This window comes from Diceros bicornis, unplaced genomic scaffold (assembly GCF_020826845.1).
Source record: "Diceros bicornis minor isolate mBicDic1 unplaced genomic scaffold, mDicBic1.mat.cur scaffold_67_ctg1, whole genome shotgun sequence".
Classification (NCBI taxonomy): Eukaryota; Metazoa; Chordata; class Mammalia; order Perissodactyla; family Rhinocerotidae; genus Diceros; species Diceros bicornis.
Window position 1 is genome coordinate 1187059 of NW_026691553.1, and position 25105 is coordinate 1212163.

The 25105-nt window shown below is 61.4% G+C and overlaps 1 protein-coding gene across 1 annotated transcript; it reads right to left on the reverse strand.

The window, feature by feature from the left end:
- Positions 1-1531: 1531 nt before the first annotated feature.
- Positions 1532-22852, reverse strand: ATP8B3 (ATPase phospholipid transporting 8B3). Its single transcript, XM_058537690.1, has 28 exons — positions 22499-22852; positions 21682-21743; positions 21159-21250; positions 20366-20479; positions 19201-19299; positions 18788-18849; positions 18279-18351; positions 18099-18169; positions 17581-17663; positions 15476-15634; positions 14474-14562; positions 13790-13980; positions 13505-13713; positions 12474-12505; positions 12227-12390; positions 11623-11816; positions 11408-11520; positions 9702-9866; positions 9464-9575; positions 8325-8400; positions 8023-8140; positions 7404-7788; positions 7089-7312; positions 5043-5126; positions 4659-4898; positions 4352-4490; positions 3956-4083; positions 1532-2670 (listed from the first exon to the last, which is right to left on the reverse strand). The coding sequence occupies exons 1-28, from the start codon at positions 22585-22587 to the stop codon at positions 1750-1752; spliced, it is 4488 nt and encodes a 1495-aa protein (XP_058393673.1). The 5' UTR covers positions 22588-22852; the 3' UTR covers positions 1532-1749.
- Positions 22853-25105: the final 2253 nt, after the last annotated feature.

Below are 25105 nucleotides of genomic sequence, written 5' to 3' on the forward strand. Positions count from 1 at the left end.
GCCGGGTGGGGTCCCGGGCCTCCTGCCCCAGGTTTTTGGGCACCAGTGGGTATCACTGCCATCTTGGACGCCACCCTTCCCCCAGCCCGACCCGGTTGGTTTCACAGTAGCATGAACTCCCAAGTGTCTTGTTCAGAGGAGACAGACAATCAGCCAATTCGAGTCTTGTCGCCCAGGGCAGTGGGGGGCTGGGGCGTACCCCAACTTCCTGAGATCCCAAGGGCCCTCCTGAGGCCCCCCTCTCTGGGCAGGCACCCAGCTGAGTTCCACCAACCCCCGGGCTGGGCATGAATCCACCTGTCTGTCTGGCCTGGGAGGTGGGGCGATGCACACCCGTGGAGCCCTCTCTCCCTGCCCACGCTGGGACCCTAGAGAACAGAGGGGCCCCCCAGAATCATGAAAGGGGGCTCCGAGACAGTCTCCTTGCCTGAGACTCCACTTCTTCCACGAGGCCCCACGCTCCCCCGAGGGGAGAGCCCACTTTCCATGCCGGGCCCCAGGTAGGGGGATTGTGGTAGCCAGAGGGGGTCCCTTAAACGTTGGAGCACAGAGGCACCAGTGTGGAGGGTGGGCCTGGGGCCGCAGGCTCAACCCACCCAAAATGAGGGCGGGGGCGGGGGTCATGCTCCGGGGCCCCTCCCATCCAGCCCCTGTACCAGCTGGAACTTGGGCCATGTCACATTCTCTGCCCTTCAGATCCCGGGGCTTCTCCTGGTAGCCCCGCAGACCCCCCCAAGGGCTGGTCTTTGGGGGGATTCTCTCAGCCAGGGTGAGGGAGGGCCAAGAGGCCACCTGGACACCAGGGCTGCTTCCAGGGGAGACATTACGTGGGTCATCCAAAGCCCCCCAGTGCTAGAGGGAACGGAAGCCCTCTCCGCCCCACCCTCAGGTGACAGGTTTAAACAATAAAAAAAAAAAATCGTCATTGTTAACCATTGCTGTGCTGGATCTGTTGTTTTGTTTTTCTCCAATAAATTATTTTTGAGTCATTCACTTGAGCTTGTGTGTTGCCAATGGGGTGGGGGGAGGAGGGGGAGGAATGGGGCTCGCCCACCATGAAGATGGGGAGGGAGGACGGGGTCAAGGGAAAGGGGAGGCTGCCTCTCCCAGCCCACTCCTCTGCCCTCTTCCTTGGCCGCGGCCCTCCCTGAGCCCCCAGCCTGAGGGGCTCCACCTTCCACAGGAACAGTTAAGAATCAGAGAGAAGAGCTCCAGGCCCTTGAGCCCAGCAAGCTCTAAGTGCGCCTCTTGTTGGAGGCGTCACTGCCCATTGCTCTCTGGAGCCTGAAGTGTAAGGCGGTTTAGTGGAGGGGCAGAAATGAAGGCAGCCTGGTGGGGGAAGAGGCCGGGTGGTGCCGGAAGTGGCCCTCATCTGCTGCCCTGGGAGGGACCAGCAGGCAGCTGTCGGCCGGGGGGCCAGGGCTGGTCAGCAGAATCTGCTCAGCACCTCCCACTGTTTGGAGAGCAACAGAGCTTTATCGACGTTCTCTACCCCAGGAAAACGAAAACACAATAGGCACTTCCCCTGCAAATCCCCCACCGGGCCACTAGAGGTCAGTGCTTTGATTTTTAAAACCAGGAAAGACAGTTCCGTGAGGCACCGGAAAAGGAAGTACAGGAAATGAGTGAGCCTCTGAGTGCTCTGGGTCAGAGGAACCCCGGTTTATTAGAGAAAGAAAAGGACATGGAGCCCTTGTCTTTGGGGGCAGGTCTCATGCTCACTGGTTGATGATGACTAAGCCTGGGCAGTCACTGCTCCTTGTGAGGCAAGGGCAGCTGCCCCCCGAGGTCAGGTGGAACTTGGCTCTCACTGGGCACCAGCTGCCCCTCCAAGGGCAAGGGCGCCACCTCCATGGGCTGCTCATCTGTGGATGATTCTCCCGTAGAGGGTGGCGTAGTTTCCACCAGGGTAGGATGGGTCTCATTGGGAAGTGGCGCTGTCCCCTCCTTGGGGGACTTGAGCTCCTTTTGCCAGAAAGGCCAGATCTTCCAGGATGACCGTGAGACACTCCAAAAGGCCTTCTTCTCTTCCAGGGGTGCTGGCTGGCTCTCCAAAGACAGCTGGCCCAAAGGCGTTGGCTGACTCTCAGAAAGTGACAGCTGGCTTTCTCTGGGTGATGGTGGCATCTCCTGAAGAGAGAGTGGCCTCTTCCTGGTCAGTGTCAGACTCTTGGGATGAGAATATGGCCACTGCCCATACGAGAGTGACCTTTCCTGCTTTATGGGCAAATTCTCCTGGAAAGATCTGGGTTTCCAGTTAGTGCTGGGAGCCACATTTCTGGTGAGAGACACTTGGTTATCCAGATAAGAAGAGGATTGCACATCCGCAGTGAAGGAGGAGCTCATCGTGGTGGCGGGCTGCGTGTCCTCGGAGGACACCTTCCCCCGGTGCTGGCGCCTCTTCCTCCCCAGGAATGACATCTTCCTGGAGAACCAGGGTGACTCCTTGATGCTCAAGGAGAGTTCTTCATCGGATGGGATCTTTTGATCAGCCAGCATGTCACTGTTGACCCCTGGTGTCTTCCGCAGACTTGTGCCCTGCGTGATTAGGTCCGCGTAGCCCTCGCGGTGGGAGAAGGCATAGCTAGAGCGCCGGGTGCGTGACTCCCGGCGTAGGTAGGGCATCGGTTCCACGGTGATGATCTCCTCACTTGGGGCCTCCACCTCCTCCTGCACAGCAGCGGGGATGGCAAGGGTCAGCAGGCTCCCACACTGTGTTGATTGCTCTCAGGTCGCCTGCCCCCAGTGGGGGCCATTCAGAGCCCTTGGCCACCATTGACTGGCTAGGCTCTTCCCTACCCAAGTTGACCCAACTAGAGTCCTTCCCTGGGACTTAACTCTAGACCAGCCAATCAGAGTCGTCCTTCCCTGGGACAAACTCTAGGCCAGTCAATAAGACTCCTTCCAAACTGGGACAAACTCTGGGCCAGCCAATCAGAGTCCTTCCCTGGGACAAACGCTGGACCAGCCAACCAGAGTCCTTCCCTGGGACTTAACTCTGGACCAGCCACCAAGTGCCTTGGGCACCCTCTGGTTGCAAAGCCAGGGGAGGTGAGCCTGGAGCAGCTGTGTGTCCAGCCTGTGTGGCAGAAGGTGGCAGGTTTGTGGCCACGTCTTGGTCCACCATTCCAGTCAATTCTGGAGCCCAACCCAGCTGCAACCCATCCTTCTAGGTTTTGGTTATGTAAGCCAGTAAGTCCCCGCCCCCAACCTTTTTCAGTGGTGTAAAATAGACATCACATAAGAATTACCATTTTAACCATTTTTAAGTGCACAGCTCAATGGCATGAAGCACATTCACATTGTTGTGCACCCATCCCCCCAATCCATCTCCAGAACTTTCTCATCTTACAAAACTGAAACTCTGTTCCCAAGAAACACTGACTCCCCAGCGCCTCCCCCAGCCCCTGGCCCCACCATCTACTTTCTGTCTCTGTGGATGTGACTCCTCTAGGGGCCTCCTGTGAGGGGACCACACAGTGTCTGTCCTTCTGTGTCTGCCTCACGTCACTGAGCATCATGTCCTCAAGGTCCATTCATGTTGGAGCAGGGGTCAGAATTTTTCCTTCCTCTTTAAGGCTGTGTAATATTCCCGTGTGTGGATGGACACATTGTGTGTATCCATTACCCCTCCACGCACACTGGTGTTGTTTCTCAGCTCCCCCTCTCCAGGTCATTTCTGTCATCTCGACCCCCAAGCCCTAGATGCTTCCTGGTGGAGATGCCATGGGGTCAGGACTGGAACCAGGTTGGCCTTCTGAGTGCCCCCTGCTGTCTCTCTCCTGGGAAGTGCAGTTTCCCCCCTGGGGCCCTGGGGCCTGTCCTTTGGCTCCTGAGGGCACTGGGTGTGCGTCTGGGTCTCCGCCCCCCTCCCCCCAGCCCCATGTCCCCTTGGAGTCCCAGCTCCCAGCACAGGCTCTGGCGGATGGGGTCCCGGGACCCCAGGCTCCCTCACCTTGGGGCGTGGCTTCTTGAGGGCTCGGTGAATGAGACGGAAGGCCAGCACAGGCAGCGTGTTCAACGACACGTTCAGCAGGATCACCAGCAGGATGGGGGGCTGGGACAGCACGTTGCGGTCAGCGTCTGGCGACAGGGCAGTGTCACGGCCCAGCCCGGGGTGGAGTCCCCCCAGAGCCTGCTCAGTGCCCCCACCTCCCGATGCCCCACCTCCTTCCCCTCCCTTTACCCCTGGGACACCCTGATGCAATTCCCCAAAGGCACCACCCCCTCTGCACGCCCGCCCTCCCTGCACCACCGAGGAGAGCAGGGCTCAGGGAGGGCAGGGCGGGCTCTCCGCCGTGGGCACGCCCGTCTCCAGGGCCCGCCAGCCCATCCCCTGCTGGGGGCTCACACAGAAACGAGAAGGTCTTGGGGGACATTTGAAAGGACCAGAAGTTCTGGGTGAGTGCAGTCATGACCACGTAGAAACAGAAGCTGAGGACAATGGCCAGCACGAACAGGACCGTCCAGTATTTGATGATGAGGATGACCTGAGCGAGGAGGGAGGGGTAGGTGGGGGGGCGGGAACCCCAGGGCAGGGCTCCGTGGAGGAGCGTGAGGGCTGGGCCCTTGGGATTCATGAAGGGCAGCTGCTGAGGCCCCCGAGGAGGGGTGCCAGGTGGCGAGACCTCAGTGGCCGGTGGCCGAGGCCCCCTTACCTCCACAGTGATGGACAGCAGGCTCGACAGGGCCACAACCACAGCGAACGACTGATAGTCGCCGGAGATGACAGGCCCGCCTGAGTCTTGGCAGATCCACAGGGTCATGAAGAAGTTGACTAGGGAGGTGGCCATGCCGTGGGCGATGGCTTGGAGAATGACTCCATAGTTGAAGAACTCGTCCTTCTGGCCCGCGATGTACAGCTCCGGCAACTCCAGACTCCGCTCGGCGCTCACGTCCTAGGGAGGGTGGGGGGAGTTGCAGGCTCTTGGGGTGGGGTCAGGGGTGGGAGATGGCCCCACCCCAGGCCCCCAGCAGGAGGAAGAGGGACAGACACAGGAGCATCTACAGCGAAGGGGGAGCCCAGGCCTTGAGCTGCTCACCTGCTCGAAAAGGCCAATGTAGAGAACCGGGAGGGTGGTGTAGAGCAGATTGAAGAGCGCCAGGAACCAGCCTTCATATAGAGGCTGGAGGGCAGGGCAGGGCAGGAGAATGTGGTCAGCCTTTGGGAGTCAGATGACCAGAAACAGAAACACATGGCATCTTTACCTGAGGAGACCCACCCACACTAGCTGGGCCCCTGGGGAGGATTCCAGGCGAGTTGGAAAGTCACATTCTAATCAAGGTTGGGGCTGAGCCCAGGGTTGGGTTAAGCGAGGCAGAGAGAAAAAGCATGGTCTAATCCTATTAAAACAGCACCTTTGAATCTGTCTTCACTGGGTGGCTTCACTAAAGAGCCAGGGAGGAGAAATGGCTCAAGAATGCGTTTTTAGATTGTTTTAGATTTAGGGAATCACTGACGGGTTAAAGAGTTGGAAGAGACCCCATGGACAAGTCACCCAACTCCCTTCCCGATGCGTGAATCCAGTGCAGTTAAGAGAATCTGGGTTTTGGTTCCGAAAACGACTTTATGTGCATCCTGGGGCTGAGCAAATAGGTAACTATCAAGAATTTTGCAAGAATCGAGTTTCTTGCTGTTGGAGAAAAGAGTTACAAATGAGTACGTGGAAAGGGCTAAGCTGAGCCTTGTTCCGCGGGACTGGCATCAGGGGTGTCGGTGGGAACTCATAGGTTTTAATATACACAAAGATAGAGGGATGGGTAGATACAGGCATAGATGGGTGTCTACACATGTTACTGTGTGTACGTTTCCCACCTCTGCCTACTGAGAGGGGAATGGCACCCAGCAGCAGCGAGCACACCAAGCACTGAGAGCGTGCTGTCTGACCACCATTCTCTAGTGAAAAGAACCACAGCTCCTTACGGGAGTGGCTGACGGCTGGGTTTGGGCAGAGAACTTTTTGTAGCACCAGAAAGTGAGGATGTGCTCGGAGAAGAGCAGGCCCGTGTCAAGAGGACAAATTGAGGACAATCTGAACAACAGAATATAGACTAAAATAGACACCCATGAGTTCACACTGATAGGAATAAATAATTGAATAAGTAAATGGGGGAGAAGGAGCCATTCTTCCTACAAGAGAATTCCAGTTAACGAATGTAGAAAGACTGGATGCAGAGGACCCCAGGATCAGGAACAAGATGGGGAAACCCACCTTTCCCATGGCTATTCCCATCGCTATTGGAAGTCCTAGCCAAAGCAATTAGCTAAGAAAAGGAAATAAAAGGCATTGAAATCGGAAAGGAAGGAGTGAAACTGTCTGTATTTGCAGAGGACCTGATCTTGTATGCAAGAAATCCCAAGGATCCACAAGAAAGCTACTACAGCCAATCAAGGAATCCGGCAAACTTTCAGGGCACAGATCAACACCCACAGAACCACCTGTGTCTCTGTACAGCGGCAATGAACAGTCCCAAAAGAGAATTAAGAAAACAATTCCATCTATAGTAGCATCTAAAAGAATAAAATGTCTGGAAATAAAAAAGTTAAACGAACAATATATACTTATCAAGGGTGCCTCTGTGGAGCTCCCTCTCAGATGCCTGGGCATTAGTGACGGGGCGCTCACTCCCTTGCACAGCTGCCATTTTCAGGCGATTCCCTTACACACAGGGGAAATCATTGCCCTAGGACTCTTCTAAGACTCCACAGAGGACATCCAGTCTTCACCATGATACCGTCCAGAGACTTGAGGCCAGGGACCAGCTCTCACAGTCTTGCACTCTCTGGGGTTCAAGCTCTCTTCTCCTCTAGAAGGACGTACATTTGGGCCATCTGCCCTGCCCTGGCTTCAAAGCTCCAATTTGCCAAATAGCCCTGAAAATACTGGGTACAGAGCTGGGCAGAAACCATCCCCTCCCTTTCTCTGAACTCCGTACCTGTGAACGCAGCCATGTAACAGGCTGCCTTGCTCTGCGACCTCAGGCAAGCCCCGCCCCCTGAGGACCCCAGAGTGTGCGCATGCCTGCAGCCCTCCTGGAGGCTACCGCAGAGACACGGCACCCCCCGAGGGCCGTGCCCTCCCACGCACCTGGGCGCTGAAGCCGCTGTAGAAGGCGAACCAGACCTGGACCATCATGCTGGCCAGCGTCTTGTAGATGAAGTAGCGCAGGAACTTGCAGACACGCAGGTAGGACCAGCGTCCGTGCACCAGCAGCAGCCGCTGCAGGAAGCAGAACTGGGCCAGCACGAAGTCGCTGTTCTGCACCGCCTGCATGCCCTCCTTACCGGCCAGCCCCACGCCGATGTCCGCGGCTGCAGGGGCACACGCAGCCCGTCGGCTCCGGCCCGCCCTCCGCCCGGCCCCCGCCGCAGGCCTCCCCCAGCCCTGCTGCCCACCACCCACTCTTGATCATGTTGACGTCGTTGGCGCCGTCCCCGATGGCCAGGGTCACCACGTGCTGGTATTTCTTGACCAGCGCCACGATCAAGGCCTTCTGCTTGGGCGTCGCCCGGCAGCAGATGACCGCCTGGCACCGCGAGGCCAGGTCCACGAAGGCGCGCTCCCGCCGCACCTCGGGGCTCTCGCGGGCGCGCGCGGTCTTGGCCTGCGGCGCCAGCCCCGTGCTCCTCAGCGGCATCCCGAGGGTCCGCCACATCAGCGACAGCCGCCGGGCCTGCAGGAAGTCGGTCCTCTGCTCGCCGGGCTCCTGCCAGGGCTCCTCCACGTCCGTGTTCACGCTGTGGACCAGCGCCCGGGGCTCCTTGCGCAGCGACAGCAGCAGCTGGTCCTGGCCGGCGGGAGGGGCGGGGGGGACCACTCTGCCTGCGCCCCTCCCCTCCGTTGACGCGCCCCCACCTGGCCGCTCCTCCCAGGCCGCCCCCACCCCCAGGCTGGACTTGGCCCTCCCTGGGTCTGGCCGCTCTGAGAACCATCTCCTGGCGTGGCGTTAAGGGCTCTTGCGGCTCCTCCCAGCCCCTCCCAGGTGCCAGGGGGGCCCCGTGCGCCCCCATCGGTCACTGACCAGGAACTCGCCGTTAATGACCATGGCCATCTTGACCTGTGGCAGGAACGCGTTCTTCAGACACTGCTCGCCTCCCAGCAGGTTGTTGTTGCTCTCCCAGTAGGCCTCCAGGATCCGACTGCGGGGACCCAGCGGGGGCTCAGCCACGGCGGTGGGCACGGACTCCCTCCCACCCCCTCCCCAGCTGTGCCTCGGTTTCCCCCGGGAGTCCAGCCAGGTGGAGGTGAGCGCACTCTGCAGACCCCCAGGGCCACGGGCGCCCGCCCCGGCACTGGCTCATCCACCCCCACGCTGCCTCTTACATTATCTCCTTCTCCTCCAGAATGAGCATGTCCTCTGAGAGCAGCCGGCAGGCAAAGCCGATGTTCACCGCCGTCTCTGCAAACCAGCCGGGCTCAGCACGTGGCAGCAACCTGCCCAGGGCCACGCCCACTCTGCCGCAGAGACCCAGGCCCCGCCAATCACAGCAGCATGCCCCTCCCCCTGGCCCAGGCGATTGGCTCAGAGGAGGGTATGTGACCCAGGCCAGCCAATCAGAGCCAGCCCTGAGACTTTGGCTGCAGTTCTGAGTGAAGGGGTGTCCCTTCGGACTGGCTGGGGCTGGGCTGCTGGAGGGAGGTTAGTCTGGGGCCATGACCAAGGGGCCATAAGATCTACCATGCCAAGGGTCCATGGGCAGTTTTAGGAACCCACAAAAATGATTTAGTGTCTTTCCAAATCAGAAGAAGAAAAAAAAAGTGACTATAACCCACCACGCATACTTGTCTTTATACCACTGCAGCTGTAAAATGTCATTTTAAATATTTTGTGTGTGTGCCTCGTGCCCACGGAAGTCTTAATGTGGCCCTGCTGGTACCCATGCCCAGTGAGGTCCTGGAGAACCTGCAGGGGTGGGGGTGAGTCAGAGCTCCTGGCCCACAGGACCTGAGGTTCCATGCTAGTTTTTTTTTCTTTTGGTGAGGAAGATTGGCCCTGAGCTAACATCTGTGCCAATCTTCCTCTATTTTGTATGCAGGCTGCTGCCACAGCATGGCTTGATGAGCGGTGTGTAGGGCCACACACAGGATTGGAACCTGCAAACCCCAGAGTGCGCAAACTTAACCACTATGCCACTGGGCTGGCCCCTCCATGCCAGCTTTGCCCCTAAGTCACTGGGCAACCTCTGGCAAGTGCCCCGAGTTCTCTGAGCCCCGCTGGGCCACCTATCACGCAGGAGTACCAAGGGCCCCACCTCACAGGAAGCGCAGGCCCGCCCGAGGGAGGTGACCGGGGCACCCCAGCATTTTTCATTGTTCCAGTTTCTCCCTTCCCAGGGACAAGGTGGAGGACAATGCTGAAGCCACACATGTGGGAGGGGCGGAGGGTGGTGCTCTGGGCGGGTTATGAGCTCTCTCCCACCCGCCTCCCTGTCTCCGTGCTGCAGCGGCCGCCCAGGACCCACCTTGCTTGTCCCCTGTGAGTACCCACACTTTGATGTTTCCCTGCTTCAGACACTGGATGGTCTCGGGGACGCCATCCTGGAGTCTGTCCTCGATGGCTGTGGCTCCCAGCAGCTGAGGGGGCGCGGGGGGGGGCAGGGAATGGACTGAGCGAGGACCCGGCTCCCCGGCAGGGGTGGGGGGATCGCGGCCCCCTGGGGCTGGGCGGGGCGCTGGCGCCCTTCCCCCGCCTCTGCCCACCTGGAGGTTCTGCTCCATCTCCTCGTACACCTGGTGCAGGGCGTGGGCCCGGTTCTGCAGCAGGATGCTGGCCTCCTGGTGGCGCTGGCGCCACTCCTGGTACGCGTCCTCGTCCACCTCCTTGTAGGCCAGGCACAGCGTCCGCAAGGTCTGCTCAGCAAAGGACTAGGGGCCGGTGGGCGGGCACCACGACGTCACCACCCTGCCTCCCGGGCTCTCCGCCAGTCACCGCACCTCTCAGCCCTCTCTCTCCGCCTGGGCTCCCGGCCCTTGTCCCCACCCATGGTCTGGCCTCCCCGAGAGGCTGGGATTGTGCGCTGCCCCGGCTCCGAACCTGCCCTGTCCCAGCCCGGTGTCGAGTTCTGTTCTGCCTCCAGACCTTTGCACCTGCCATTCCCCCCCAGGAACACCCTCCCTAGGCTTCGCATGGCAATTTTTAACTATCCCGCAAGACCCTTGGAGGAGCCCTGTGGACCCCTCCCCAGGCAGGGCTTCCCTGGCCCCGGATCCTTCCCTCGGACCCCTCAGCTTAGGAAGGTCTGCCTCATTTTTCAAGGGGCGGAGGCCTCTGGGGGTGGGGAGGGAACAGGAAGGATCCTGTGGGACTCTCGCTCACCCCAGGGATGCCCATGGCTCCTACTTCCGTCCTGCGCCCCCACCCTGCCCAGGCTTTCTGCCCCAACGGGCGGCCCCAGGTCTCTCTCGCTTTTGTTCTTGACTGGCGGTGGGTCCCTGGGTGTCAGGAGCTCCAGACAGGCCTTTGTTTCTCCCATGCCTCAGTTTACCCATCTGTTCCATGGGGCAGCTGAGCCAAGCCATTTTGCCGAGCTCTTGGGCTCTGGGTCTTTATCTGACTGCACTTCCCCAGTTCTGAGTCAGAGACCTGACGCCTGGCTCCCCCACACCCCACTCCCCACTCCCAGCAGAGCAGGGCACTCTGGGAGGCCCCAGGTGGAGGGACACAGGACATTCTTTCCACAAACATCCCGGCCCCAAGGCTCCTGTGTTGGGTGATGCTGGGGACCCAGCAAAGCCCATGGGGATCCCCATAGGGTCAAGGCTGGGCCAGAGAGAGGGGGCTGGCATGACACAACAGCTCCATGTTAGGGTCGGGGCAGGAAAGGCTCCCTGGAGGTGGGGACCTCGTGGCTGAGCCCTGAGGCCCAAAAGATCCTGAGTGACAGAGCAGAGGAAGGCATTCCAAGCAGAGGGACGAGTGCGTGCAAAGGTCCTGAGGCATCACCTAAGCATGGGGAAACTGCAAGCCAGAAATGGGGGTCCCGGGGAACCCCCTGGGGGGCAAGGAGAGACCCAGCTACAGAAGCAGAAAGACACATCCTCAAACCCTGGGCTGAGGGGTTAGGGCTCTACCCACGGAGAGGAAAGATTTGAGGCAGGGAGGGCTGAGCGTGTCCTGGAACCCAGGCCTGGCTTGGGAAGGGGGCAGCGTCCAGGGCCGAAGCCCAACCACAAGGGATCCTTGTGTGACTTAGAAAAAGACACCCCCTCTGGGCGGGTGCAGCTTGAAGTTCAGCCCCCTCCCAGCCCATGTGTGTGGGGTTGTGCAGTGCGCAACCTGGCCAACTGTACGTGGCCACGCTGGGTACCGGAGGCCCCTTCTCTGCACACTCTCCTCCTCCGCCCTGTCCTCCTCTCTTTTGCCCTCGACCCCTGCCCCTCTGCCCTCCCTTCCCACAAGGACTCACGGCCAAGGCTTCCTCCGTGGTCCACTCCACTTCGCCTGTCACGTGCAAGCGCTCAAAGATGACCGTGTCGGCGCCTTTGGTGTAGAGGTAGATGGAGCCCTCGGGGTTCCGGACTGCAGAGGGAGAGGTCCAGCTGACCACACAGGCGCCCCTCCCCGCCTGCCTCCGCCTCAGGGTGAGGCGTCTGGGCACAGGCAGCCGGCGCCCCCACTCACCCAGCACCGACATCCGCTTGCGGACGCTGTTGAAGTCCATCATGGCCAGGACCTGGTACTTCCGCTCCTCGCCCAGCTCCAACACCGTGATGCTGTCCTGCGTGCGCGCCAGGAACACGTAGCCGAAGTTCCGGGCCGCCGTGACCAGCGCCTCCTCGTCGGGGGACGCCGCCTGGTACACAAGCTGGTCTGGCGGGGGGAGGGGGCAGCGGGGCGGGGCGCGCTCGCTGAGGGCTCCGGCCAGTCAGGCCCCACCGCCCACCTGGTGGTCCCGCCTCCATCCCTTAGCACAGTGCAGGAAACGGCACGGGAGGCCCCGCCAGGTACCTATGGCATGACGGTCTCTGGGGCCTGAGCAACCTCTCAGCCCCATACAGAAGGTGGGCGCTTGGGTCCCAGCCTGGATGACCTCCCCTCCCAGCTCCATGTCGGATCTTGAGCCCCGGGCCTGGACACCCTCTAGGTCCGGAAGAGGTGGGGTTGGGACACGGGCCCAAGCAGCCTCTAAGCGTCTCAGGGTTGGGCTGGGTCATCTCTAAGGCCAGGAGACCGTCCCAGGAGCCCGGGGCGCGCGTGGCCTCTCCGGCGGGCGGGGGCCCGCGGGCGCTCACTGTTCTTGTCTTGCACCATGACCGTGTGGCAGACAGCCAGCAGGCGCCAGAACTCCCGCACCATCGCGTCCTGGTTGCCGCGCACGGCCTGCAGGAGCCCCGCATTGTGGAAGAACGACTTCCCGTTGGCAAACGTGTTCCAGAGGTAGGGGTTCTCCTGCGGGCCGGTGAGGTGACAGGCCGCTCTGGGTGGGCCGCTGCCCATCCCCCCATCCGGTGCCGCAAGGCGGCTGGGCTCACCTTATGTGGGGTCTTCCTCTCCTCATCGGGGCCTGAGGAAAGACTCCACTTCAGGCCTCAGCTCCCGGGACCCACTCGGGGTCCCGCAGCCCCCGCCCCCTGATCTCAGGCCTCCTGGAGCTGCCAGATGCAGCCAGACAAGCGGGACCTGGGGCTCCGGGCCCGACGCCCCCAGCAACCAAGGACCCCGGCCTCAGCTTTGCCTTCTGCACAAAGGAGAGAACGAGGCAGCCACGCCTCCCAGGGGGCCCAGGAGGGCAGCCCTGAGCGGGACTTGGCCCCACCGAACACGTTTTGTCTGATCTCCTCGTGGTGTCTTTTTAAAACCGGGATGTGGCCACCTACTTCGAAAAATTGGGTGATTTCACAGAAAAATCTGAGTCCGTAGCACTTCTACAAACATCAAAGGACGGGGCCCGGGGTGGGTGCTGCTCGCCACAGACCCCAGTGCTCCCTATCGCCCCCCCAGTCCCTGGCTGAGGTCGTGGGTCCATGTCCGCCTCTCGTGCTGGTGATCGCCCACCACACCTGATTACGACCCAGCTGGCTCCTCTGTCACCTCGTGCTCTGAACCGTGGCCCCTAGTCACAAACTACACGGGGGGATGGAGACCTACACCCGCCCCGATGCCCGTTTTTGTGTGGCCTGCGAGCTCAGAATGGTTTTCACGTTTCCAAATGGCTGGGGGTAAACTATAGGAAGAGTGCTGTCTCGTGACACGTGAAAACGCTACAAAATTCGAAATTCAGCCTCCACGCGAGACGATGCCGCCCAAGAAGCCAGACGTACTGACTGGCTGGCCCTTCACAGGAAAAGTCTGCTGACCCCCAAGGGAGACGAGTCACACGGCTGCGGTGCTGGGGCTCTGATGTGAGCGGCAGTGCTGGGTGGGGGGCGGGGGGGGGCATCCAGGAGACCCAGAAGCCCCCCGGGGCTCCTCCTGCACCCCGGGGCCTGTCCTGGCTGTGGTGGGGAGGGCTGGGGGGCCGGGCGGGGCCCTGGGGGAGGGGCGCGGGGGGGGCGGTCCCCACCGTAGATGACGCCGTTGATGCAGCATTTCTTGAAGGTCATGATGTTCTGGGTGAGCGTGCCCGTCTTGTCGGAGAAGATGTACTCCACCTGGCCCAGCTGGTCGTTGAGGCTGGTGCTGCGGGCCTTGGCTGGCGTGTCGTGCGGCTCGTAGTACATCTGCACGTCCCAGTTGATGAAGATGCTGTTCCCCAGGTAGATGAACTCGGCTCTGCAAAGGCGGCCGGGTCACGCCCTGGCCCGCCGCCCGCGGAGGGGCGGGCGGGGGAGGAGGCGCGGGCACCCACATGATGAACATGGCCATGGGCACTATGACGCTGAGCAGGATGAGGAAGCCCCAGAAGATGAGGAAGGACTCGGCCGCCACGCTGGGCATATCGTTGGTGGGCAGGTAGTGGTGCTTGCCCTTCAACTCCTTTGCCTTGTACCAGAAGCCTAAGGTCAACCCCGCCGAGATCACTATCAGGGACAGGAAGATCTGCGGGGCAGACGGGAGATGGGGGGGCGAGCGGGGGACATGCTCAGCATGAAAGGACAAACACGGAGATGGGACCGCCCCCCAGCTCTGGCTTCAGGACGGGGGGCCGGGGGAGCAAGCCAACTGTCCCAGGGGGAGGGGAACTCACGGGGCTGTGCCAGGTCTTGTGGCTGCTCTTTTTCAAAATTACTATTACAATAACTTTAAAAGAGATAAAGTCGGTTGAGCAAAAAGGTAAGGATTGTTAAAAGTCAGTAGAGTAGGTGAGTATTTTATTATCTCCTGGGGTTCTGGAAAATGTCAGGATCAAAATTTATCCTATAAAAACTTTTTTTTTAATCGTTATTTTAAGAGAAGATTCTCTGGCCCAAAGACCTGTCTGTGGAATCAGGCTGCACATTTTGCAGAGGAAGGAAACTGAGGCCTGCAGGACGACAGCGAGGCTTCTGTCTGTGGGTGTTCTGCCCCAGAACAGGGACTCTGGACAGCTTACCAGGACCACCAGCCTGTTCATCATGTGGTCTATCTTGGTTCTCTTCAGATGGGTCGTGCCACAGTTCTTCATGATCTTTGTGTCAAAACCTGCAGGGTTTATATCCTTCCATCCACCCACCCATCCACCTACCCATCCATCCACCCACCCATCCATCCATGTATCCATCCATCCATCCATCCACCCATCCACCCACCCACCCATCCACCTACCCATCCATCCACCAACACATCCATCCATTCATCCACCCATCCTTCCATCCATCCACCCATCCTTCCATTCATCTACCCATCCTTCCACCCGCCCATCCATCCATGTATCCATCCATCCATCCATCCACCCATCCACCCACCCACCCATCCACCTACCCATCCATCCACCAACACATCCATCCATTCATCCACCCATCCTTCCATCCATCCACCCATCCTTCCATTCATCTACCCATCCTTCCACCCGCCCATCCATCCATGTATCCATCCATCCATCCATCTACCCACCTATCCATCCACTCATCCCTCCATCCATCCATCCATCCATCCACCCATCCTTCCAGTCATCCACCCATCCACCCATCCATCCAGCCAGCCAGCCAGCCAGCCAGCCAGCCACCCATCCATCCACCCATCCACCCTTCCATCCACCCATCCACCCATCCATCCACCCACCCACCCATCCACCCCATCCTTCATCCCCCATCACCCCATACCCCACCCACACCCTCACCCATTCATCTACCTGCCCAGCCACCCCTCCTTCCATCTACATACAAGCACCCCACTTTTTCCAGCCAAAACAAGGATGCTGGCTCAACACGTCCATTTCTACAGTTTGAGAACCCAGGGTCCAGAGAAGCCACACCATGCGACAGATGCTTATGGCAGACGCATGCAGCAGCCAGGCCTGGTTTTGTGACTTCTTGCCAATGACTTCAGGGTTCTCACCCACCCCCACCCTCTGACTGGGACAGCTCATACTCCAGGGACCCTGGAGGGGCTGTACCGGCATAGATGACCAGTCCGTAGCAGGTGTCTGTGTTTCGGATCTTGCAGCCACGCAGGAGGATGTTGCCGCTGTCCAGGGGATATTTCTTGCCGGTCCATTCCAGGCACCCCACGAAGTGGTGCATCCGGCTGTTGGGTTCCTCACACACCACCTTGCCTGTGGGCAACCGGGCGGTCAGGGAGCCGAGGGCGTGGCTGGGCTCAGGCCGCCCTGCTCCAATGTGGTGGGGGGTGGGCTCAGGGAACATTCCTGTCACCCTCTGGCTCCAGCCACCCTCATGGCCCCACACAGCCCCAAACTTCCCTGCTGGCACCTCCACCCCCACCACACAGCCTCCTGGATGCTCCAGCGCTGGCCTCTCCTGGCATCAGGGCCTTTGTGTATGCTGTTCCCTGTGCCAGGACTCACACCTCCTCAGGAAAGCCCTCCCTGATCCTCCACCAGATCAGTTTGCCCCCCATCCAGCCCCTTCCTCATGGTTACAATCCAGGGATGTCACTAGACATCTGTTCTGCCATGAGAGCAGGTGCCTGCCTCGTCTCAGTTGCACTGGGACCCCAGGGAGCACACAGTAGGTGCTCTATACATGTGTGAGGAGGGAAAGAAGGAAGGGATGCCTGCAGGCAGGAGACTCATCCAGCACCCCGAAACCACAGGGGACAAATGCAGGGCACAGTGTAGGGTTTTCCAGAAGACAGCAGGGGTGGGGCCGTTCCTACTGGGCCCTGGGGCCCGTCCACCATTGCTCACCAGCAGGATAGCGGGGGCCCTGCTTCCGTTTGAGAAAATGGGCTCGGGGTGCAAAGGTCTGCCCAGGGCAGTGCCCAGCAAGGGCTAAAATGACAACAGGGTGCAGCTGGGACCCCGGAAGGGAGAGAGCTGGGGGGCCCCAGGGTTCTTGAACGACCCTCGCCTGCTCCGCGCCATTCCTTCTCAGGGACTGAGTTTGTCCTGAATGTGGAAATGGGATGGATGGGGGGCAGAGGAGCCCTGGGGGAAACTCATGCTGCTCGCCACCTCTCTGAACCTCAGTCTCCTCCTCTAAAAAGTGGGGCCACGCCTTGCAGGAATGCTGAGGCAGCTGGGTCAGGTCAGGGGTCAGAGAGGGCCGTCGGACAGGTGTGGCCGCCGTCCAGGCAAGCGAGGCCTTTCCCCAGCTAGTTGAACAGTCATGCAACTAGCATGTGGATGTCGGGAGCCAAGGGGCTCTATTCCGAGAGAAAGATTCTGCTGCAGAGCTGAGTAGAATAACTTGCCTTTGCAACAAGACAGGAAAAATAATAACAGTAAAGGATCCCCTTACTGGGCCACGGCAAACGGTAACTGTAGCCACAGGGGTGAGACATCTCCAGGCAGAAAATAAGAAACTGAGAGGGGTGGGATGGCTCCTTGGCCCCAGGTCTTTTCCTGCCATGCCTGCAAATTGTTGGCCCGTGTACACAGGCTGCCTTTTCAGTTAAGCCACCAGAAGTGTTTGCTTCAATGTGGTCGTGTTTTAAAAATAAAATGTAGCTCCTGATAAAACCCGCAGCAGGTTTTGTAACAACAATAACAGAAAATACCCCGACTAACACAGATTCAGGGGACATGAAATGGGCCTGGGATAAGCCAGCCAGTTAAAAGCTATCCTGACCCCGAAGGTCCGAGAATGAATGAGACAAAGAACAATCAGTGAGGGGCCGGCCCGGTGGCGCAGCAGTTAAGTGCGCGCGCTCTGCTGCGGTGGCCCAGGGTTCGGATCCTGGGTGTGCACCGACGCACCGCTTGTCAAGCGATGCTGTGGCGGCGTCCCATATAAAGTGGAGGAAGATGGGCACAGATGTTAGCTCAGGGCCAGTCTTCCTCAGCAAAAAAAAAAAAAAAAAGAGGAAGACTGTCGACAGATGTTAGCTCAGGGCTGATCTTCCTCACAAAAAAAAAAGAACAGTCAGTGAGAACTGACCGTGCCCGTCTGGGTAGACGTCACTGAACACCCCCCACCACACCCCATTACCAACCCCAAACCCAGCGAGGCGGGTGACTTTCGTGCCCACTGCATAGCAGGGTGTATGGAAGCCCAGATGGGTGGACGGGACAGCTGCCTCCTGCTCTCCGCCTCTCACCTTGGAAGGACGCCATGTTCCTTACACTGGTCAGCTCACGGTGGGTGATCATCGGCGCCTGCCTGAACTTCAAGTTGGTTTCCCTGGTGACGAGAAGGGGAGTGAGGGGTAAGGTGGGGACAGACGGCGCCCAGGCAAGGCGCCTCCAGCCCTCTTCCAGAGTCACTCAAACATTTTCCCCGAGCACCTACTATGCGCAACTGCCAATCAGGAGGCTGAGGCCCAGAGAGGGAGAGGGCCTTGCCCAAGGTCACACAGGGCATTTGCAAAAGGGCTGAGGCCAGACCCTAGGCCTTCCTGCTTTCCGGGTGGTGGGGCCTGGCACACAGTAGGGCCTCTAGAAATGTTGGTGCAAAGAAAGCCGGTCCCTTCCTCTGGTTTAGCCTTACTGCCCCTGCTAGCCTGTAGGTGCCCCGTGAATGCTCCTGGGGCGAATGACCATAACATCTGAGTGGGCTCGGCTGTTGGGGAAAGCTCGCACCCGGCCCCCAAACTCCTAGTGACGCCCCGCGCCTCACCCGTCGATGTCGGCCGTCTCCACGTAGCACAGGCTGCTGGGCTCCGTGCTGGCCAGCAAGAGCAGGTCGGCCTGCGGTGGGGAGGGGGTCGGGAGGGAGGAGACAGCATTGCAGGGGGCACAGGGAGGAAGACAGCAGGCGGGCGGCCCTCCCCCGGGAGCGGGCGTTCGGGGCGCTGACCGGGACGATGCTGTCTCTCCGCAGACAGACCACGTCCCCCACGCACAGATGCTTCCATTTCCTCCACTGGAAGCTGCGGGGAGCAGGGCGCAGGCGTGAGAGGGGGCCCTCCCAGGCCCAGCCGTGGGACCCCTGCCCCCTCGCCGCCCCCCCCCCCCAAGCTGGAAGAGCTGGGGCTTTGCTTCTGGAATGTTCCCACCTGCAGGTCTCTGCCGGGACTCGGCCTTCCCTCCCCTCCCCTTCAGCTGAGCTCGCAGCCCTGCGAGGGTTAACAATGGGGGCCTCAGCCTCTGCCCCCATCACAGCGCCCACTGCAGGCCTGGTAGACAGCAGGCGCCCCATCAATGCTGGCCTGGGTCCCTGTCAGACCCAACCAGGATGTCCGGGAGCACGGAAGGTGCTGGACACTCTGCTGGACACCCCTCCCCGCCGTGTCCAGCCCCGGCCATGCTGGAGCCCCCCCACCGCTCCAGGATGGAGCCCCCGCCCCCCGGCCGCTGTGGCCTCACCTCCTCCCCACCAGGATCTGGCAGGGCCTGTTGTTGATGATCCTATCGCTCCTGTGTCGCCCCTGGGCCGACAGGGTGCGTCAGAGAGAGGGCACGGCCCCCCACGCCGCCCGGTAATGGCGCAGCGCGAGCCCCACCAGCCGCATCTGTCCAGGGACCCCCGGCAGGAGGGCCGCCAGGCCAACCACTGTCGGCAGGAGCAGAGGGCAGATTCCGCCTGCCACCCGTGTGGCCGCCAAGACCACCCTGCCGGGGGGCCCGCAGGCATCTGCCCCTTGTGGCCGCAAGAGAGTGTGGATGACACAGCCCACCAGGGCCGCCCACGCTGACCCCCTACAGCCCAGCCCTCTCCCGGCACCTGGGGGGACCACCCTGACCCCAGTCCCCACCCCGGCCACCCCCACCCCACTTACGATGTCGTCCACCAGTTCTCGGGTGGCCCGGATGACCAGGAGGCACACAAGCGGGACAAAGAGCGTAAACCAGGGCAGCGTGGAGATCTCGGGGATGCTCTGACACGGAGAGGGGTCACGCTGGCCCCTGTCCACCTGCCCCCGGGCTGCCTCCTCCTGCCCTCCCACCCGGCACGCCTGGCCCCTCAGCCTGGCAGGCTGTGTCCCTCCTGCTGACCACCCGGGCCCGGGGCCAGCCGTCTCCCTGCACAAGCCTCAGGACAACTGCCCTCGGTCCCTCTCCCCGCCCGGAACTTCTCCCCCACGCCTCGTCTCCCTCCTGTGCCCAGCTCCCGTGTCACCTCCTCCAGGAAGCCCTCCTAACCCCAGGGCCTTGGCTCTCTCTGTTCCCCTTCCCTGTAGCCCTGTCCCTCCCAGTCACCCTTCAGGTCCGAGCTCCATCGTCTCCTCCTCCAGGGGCCCCCTAGACCAGCCTGGTCCCCCGTGTGGTTTAATGACAGTCACCCCCACCAGCCCCTGAGCCACCTGAACAGGGGTGTCAGGGCCACCGCCAGGTCCCCAGTGCCCAGACAGGACCTGCACACAGTAGGTGCTCACTAAGTGTCCACTGGACTGATGGAAAAAAGCAGAGCATCTGACTTTACTCAGAGCAAAAAGGAGATACTGGGCGGGGGCGAGGGGGTTCTGGAAACTGCCCACTCGCTGAGAGAGGGAGGTGCCCAGGCCAGACGCCTGGCCCCTGGCCTGGACCGCCCAGCAGGTCCCAAGAACCTGCGCTTGACCCCTCCTTTCTCCTCACCCTCTGGGGTCACCTCGGCCAGCTGGGGTCAAGGGGGCCGTCCATCCTGGAGAAGGGCTGCGCCCTCCTCGGACCCGGAGGAGCCATTCACACTCCTTCACTACTCAGCATATATTAAGCACCTCCTGTGTGCCAGGCCCCGGGCTGGGCAGTGGGGACCCGGCCATGAAGGTGCTCCCAGTGTGCGGGGAGCCGGACATTGGCCCCGTAACCACAAAGACCAACACACGGTGAAACCACCCTGGGTCTACAGAGCCAGGTGGCGAGGGGGGTCTGAGAGGGCTTCCTGGAGGAGGCGACGGGAGCAGGCGACAGGATGGTGTGAGCCTGGGCGCTGACCCCCGGGGCTGCCCCACCCTGCCCCACCTGGAGGACGATGATAAGAAGGAAGTAGAGGTTGGACACTTGGCGAAACTGCTCGTACAGGTTCAAGGGCACGAAGGAGAAGACATTGTACTTGGCCGTGTGGATGACATTGGTCTGGAACGAGAGCCAACATGCGTGTGCCCACCCTGCCCCGCCCCGGCCTCGCCCCGCCCCCGCCTCGCCCCGCCCCCGCCTCGCCCCGCCCCCGCCTCGCCCCGCCCCCGGCCACCCCAGCCTTAACTGAGCATCTACTGAATTCGAGGCTTTGATCCAGCATTTACTGAGCGCCCACTGAATGCAAAACCTCGAGCCAGCATCAATTATTGACTGAATGCAAGGTCTTGAGCCAGCTTTAATGAGTGCCAGCTGAATGCAAGGCCTCAGGCCAGCATTTACGAAGCAGGCCAGCGTTTACCCAGCGCCTGCTGAATGCAAAGCCTTGAGTCAGCATTAATTGAGCACCTGCTGGGTGCAAAGACTCCTTGAGCTGAGCTGTGACCCCGGAATTTCCCCAAATGAGACACATGCCAGGAGATTTTAGGCAGAGCCCGATGGACAAGCTGTACCTTAAAGGTTTCTTATTAACTTATTTTTGGAAACTAGGGCGTGGCGAAGGAGACGCTGGAAACGCCAGTACGAACTGGGGATTCGGCTAGAACGGGCGCTCCAGTTCCCGTGATTGAATCGAAATATCGAGCGGATACAGCACAGGCGGAGCTCGTGTGCCCCCCAAGCAAACCCCTGCAGGCGGACCCCAGCAGGGCTGTGGGGGCAGGGCAGGGGGCCTGCCCACCTTGTACTTGCGCCTCTGCCAGCACAGGAAGCCCTTCTCCTTGAACTGGTTGTTGTAGGCCCGGCTGTTGGCCTTCACCTCCCAGGTGAACCCTGGAGGCGGAGAGAGCGGGCGTCACGTGGGGTGGCGGACAAACACGCTAACGACACCCCAGAGGAGGGCTAATGGGCCCCGGGGGACGAGGCCAGGGGGACGCTCGCCGCCCGGGGTGGGGTGCGGGAGCCGGTAAACAAACAGAAAGGCCCCCACCCCAACCCACCCCCGGGCCAATCCCTAGGCTCAGCGAACAGGCCCTGGGAGGCCCATTCACGCCCACTCCTTCTACAGAGCGGGTAAACTGAGGCACGCTCCCGGCCTGGGCAGCCCAGACAGTTCTGGGCTCGCAGCCCCCAAGTCCTGAGTCTACCTTTCAGGCACAAGGTTTGGGACTATTCCTAACCCAACGAGAACCCACGCTGGGCCAGTCAAACGGGTTTTGGGGGGGTCTCGCCCCGCACCCCGCCCTCGGCCCCAGGACACGCACCTGAGTTCTTCTCTTCCTCCTCAAGGTCTTCTCGGTAGGCGAGGCTGCCCATGCCGGTGGGCCTGTTGGGGAGAGGGGCCCAAGGTCACACTAGTGGCCCAGCCCTCGCCGGGTGTTGTCCATTACTCTGCCTCCAGGAGCTCCCGGCCAGAGAGGAGGCGCTGTCTAAAGCGTCACCTCCCACGTCCATCTGCTGCCCCCTCCCTGAGCTCAGAAGGTTCAGCCACTGGCTGTGTGTCCTTCCTGAACATCCTCAGGCCCAATGGGGCCCGGGCTGACCCCCAAACCCGCAACAGCCCCATGTCCCCCTGTCCCCCCCAGTGAGCAATCTGAGGTTGCCTCACCTCCCCCCATTACAGCTGGTCCCTTAGGATGAAGGATTCTACCTCTGTCCATTGCCCCCCACCCCACCCCACCCCGCCGGCCATCCTCAATCTAGGCTCCCATTGCTTCCCGGGTCTCCCTGCTGCCCCCTCCTGCCCCAATCTCCAAGTGGCACACAACGCCCAGCCCGGTTAGGTGCCCAATCAATGTTTGTTGACTGACTAAATGGAACCCCAGGATTATACTTTATATCTCGAAGGCCAACCTGGAGATCTGAGCGTGGTGGGGGAGACGGAGCAGACACACCTTCCACAGAGCCTGGAACATTCCCACCAGCTAGTTCATGGTCACTCCTGGTCCTTCGGTGCCAGGAATTTGAGCCTTACCATGAGGCCCTCCCCATGACCCCCACCCCCAGCACTCAGCAGCTCCCTCCTCTCCAAGCCCCGGCTGTTCCCTCTGCCAGGAGCACTCTTCCTGCAGGCCTCCTCACCCTTCTGGCCTCAGCTCATACTTCTCAGACCGTCCAGGATTGTGCGGACGCCGCCTCTGGGCTCCTCCTCTGCCTGGGGTGTCCCCCATCCCGGTTCTGAGCGCCCTCTCTCCCCTGCTTCTTTCCCTGTCTGGGCCGCCGGCTGAATTCAGAACCGCCCGGGGCAGGGACGATGGCGTCTGAGTCACCGGTGACCCCAGTGGGGCAGGGCCTGATTCAGGGCCAGCTCTGACACTCCCGGGGACCTGAGCTGGCTGGTGCCCATTCTCCAGATGAGGGAAAGTGAGGCTCAGCCAGTGGGACCTAGAGCCGGGGAGACCCAGCAGGGACAGGTGGGGCTGGAGGGGACGCTGAGACGGCCAGAATCCACCCACCCCCCGTTTTTCTGGGACAGGGACCCGCCCCCAGTGCTGCCTCCTCCTCACTCTCACTCGGCTCACCGGAACGCCCCATTAACCCCCGGGGAGCCCCAGCATTCCCGCGGCTGCGGCTGCGCGGGGTTCGAGGCCCAGCCCCGACCGGGAGATCCGCGTCCACAGGACACTCCTGGGGACCCTGCCCCGCGCGATCCTCTAGGGGGCGTCCCCTCCGTCGCCGCGGCGACCTCCCGCCCTCGGGCCGGGCGGGGTCCAGAGAGGGTGTGCGGCCGCCCGGGACGCACAGCCTCGGAGCGCCGCCGCTCACCTGCGCGGGCCGGGGCGGGCGGGGCCGGGCTGCCGGGGGCGGTCCGCGGGCGTCCAGGGCGGTGGACGTGGTGGAGCTGTTAGCCCGGGGCCAACGGGCCTGGAAAGGGCGGCGCGGGCGCGGGGTGGCGCGGGGGCGAGGCGGAAGGCCGGCTGGGGCGGGGTCAGATCCGGAGGCGGAGCCTGGGGCGGGGCCAGGAGGGGCGGGGCCAGACCGGGAGGCGGGGCCAGGGCAGAGGGTGAGGCCAAGGGGCGGGGTCTGAGCAGGAGGCGGAGCCTATGGGCGTGGCCAGGGCAGAAAGCGGGTCCGAGGGACGGGATCAGAGCGGGAGGCGGGGCTGAAGGGCGGGGTCAGCGCGGGAGGCCGGGTCGAGGGCGGGTCCAGGACAAGGGACTGGGCCGGAGCAGGAGGTAGCGCCGAGGGGCAGGGTCAGAGCAGGAGGCGGGGCCTAGGGGCAGGGCGGGGCCAGGTCAGAAGGCGGGGCCTAGGGGCGGGGTCAGAGCAGGAGGCAGGGCCCAGGGGCGGCACGGGGCCGAGTCAGAAGGCGTGGGCAAGGGGCGGGGTCAGAACAGGAGGCAGGGTCTAGGGGCGGGGTCATAGCGGGAGGCGGCCCGAGGGGCGGGATGGGGCCGGGCCAAAGGATGGGGCCGGGGCAGAAGGCTGGGCCCGAAGGGCGGCATGAGGCTGAGGGCGGCCCCGGGGCAGAAGGCGGGGCCGAGCGGGGCCTTGGAGAGGGCAAGGATAGCGGCAGGGCGAAGGTGGGGCCTCAGGGGGCGGGACTAAGAAGTCAAGACGGGCCGGGGCTGGGCGGGGTCTTACAGAGAAGGCCAGGGTAGGGGCGGGGCCAGGGCAGAAGCAGAGCCTGGGGCCAAGATCTGCGGTTAGCCTTGCAGCGGGGGCTGGGGCTGAGGCTGGGGCTGGGATGGATCGGAGGTCAGGTCTTTACACAGCAGGGCAGGATGAAGGGACCTCAATAAGGGAAGGGCATTAAGGGGCCCGTCATCTAAGGGCGGGACCTTGTAAATCGGGTCCTGAGTAGGGTGGGCTCTGGGCGCTTTCCCCACCGTCACCACCCTTCCCCCTAACCTTGGGGTCCCTCCCTCTGGCCCAGCCCCGACCCAACAGACCGTTGCCTGTGTCTCACTCTGTGCCCTAGCCTCCCCTCCCCGCCTGGGGCTAGGGCCCCTCTCTAGCCTCACCTATGAACAAATGTTGGGTGAATGAATAAAAGAATGAATGGATGCGGGTCCTGAGGACGGCACGGAAGGTCTGACCCAACCCCCCATCAGAGCAGCAACCTCTCACTCACATTTCTTTGGAGCCCGGGTCTGCACACCTTGCTTGGCTTCTGGGGGGCACCAGGTAAACCTCTCCTTTCACTCATTCACTCAACAAACGTTTCATCCAGCCCCACCCAGAGATTAATGAGCAAGCCCCTGGGGAGCAGGGCTGGAACAAATTGTTCCAACAGCCTTTAGGGGACACCTCACTGGGTGCAGTCGTGAGGTGGCAGTCAGGGGACCCAATTTCCTCCCTGGGATGGTATCAGTGGGCAGAGCAGCTTCCTGAGCAGCAAGAAATGGGTTTGCAAAGGCCCATTGGGTTGGCAAGCTGAGAGCGTGTACACCTCCAGAGCTGGGGAGGTCTGTCCCCAACCGCCCACAGCCTCCTTGGGGCACTCTTGTGCTCTGGGGGACAGAGAGCAGACACCACTCAGAAACAGGGCTTCTGTGAAGCTGCCTGCACCATTTATTTACAAAACAACTCCTTGTTTACAGAAGAGGCGGGGGCAAGTCAACTGGTCACAAGAACAGCCCCTAGAGGGGCGCAACGGCAGGGGCCCCCCAGGACCCCGAGAGGGGCTGCCATGTCCTCAGCCCGGCACCCTGCCCTCTCAGCCTTTAGCAGAATCCCCAGTGACAG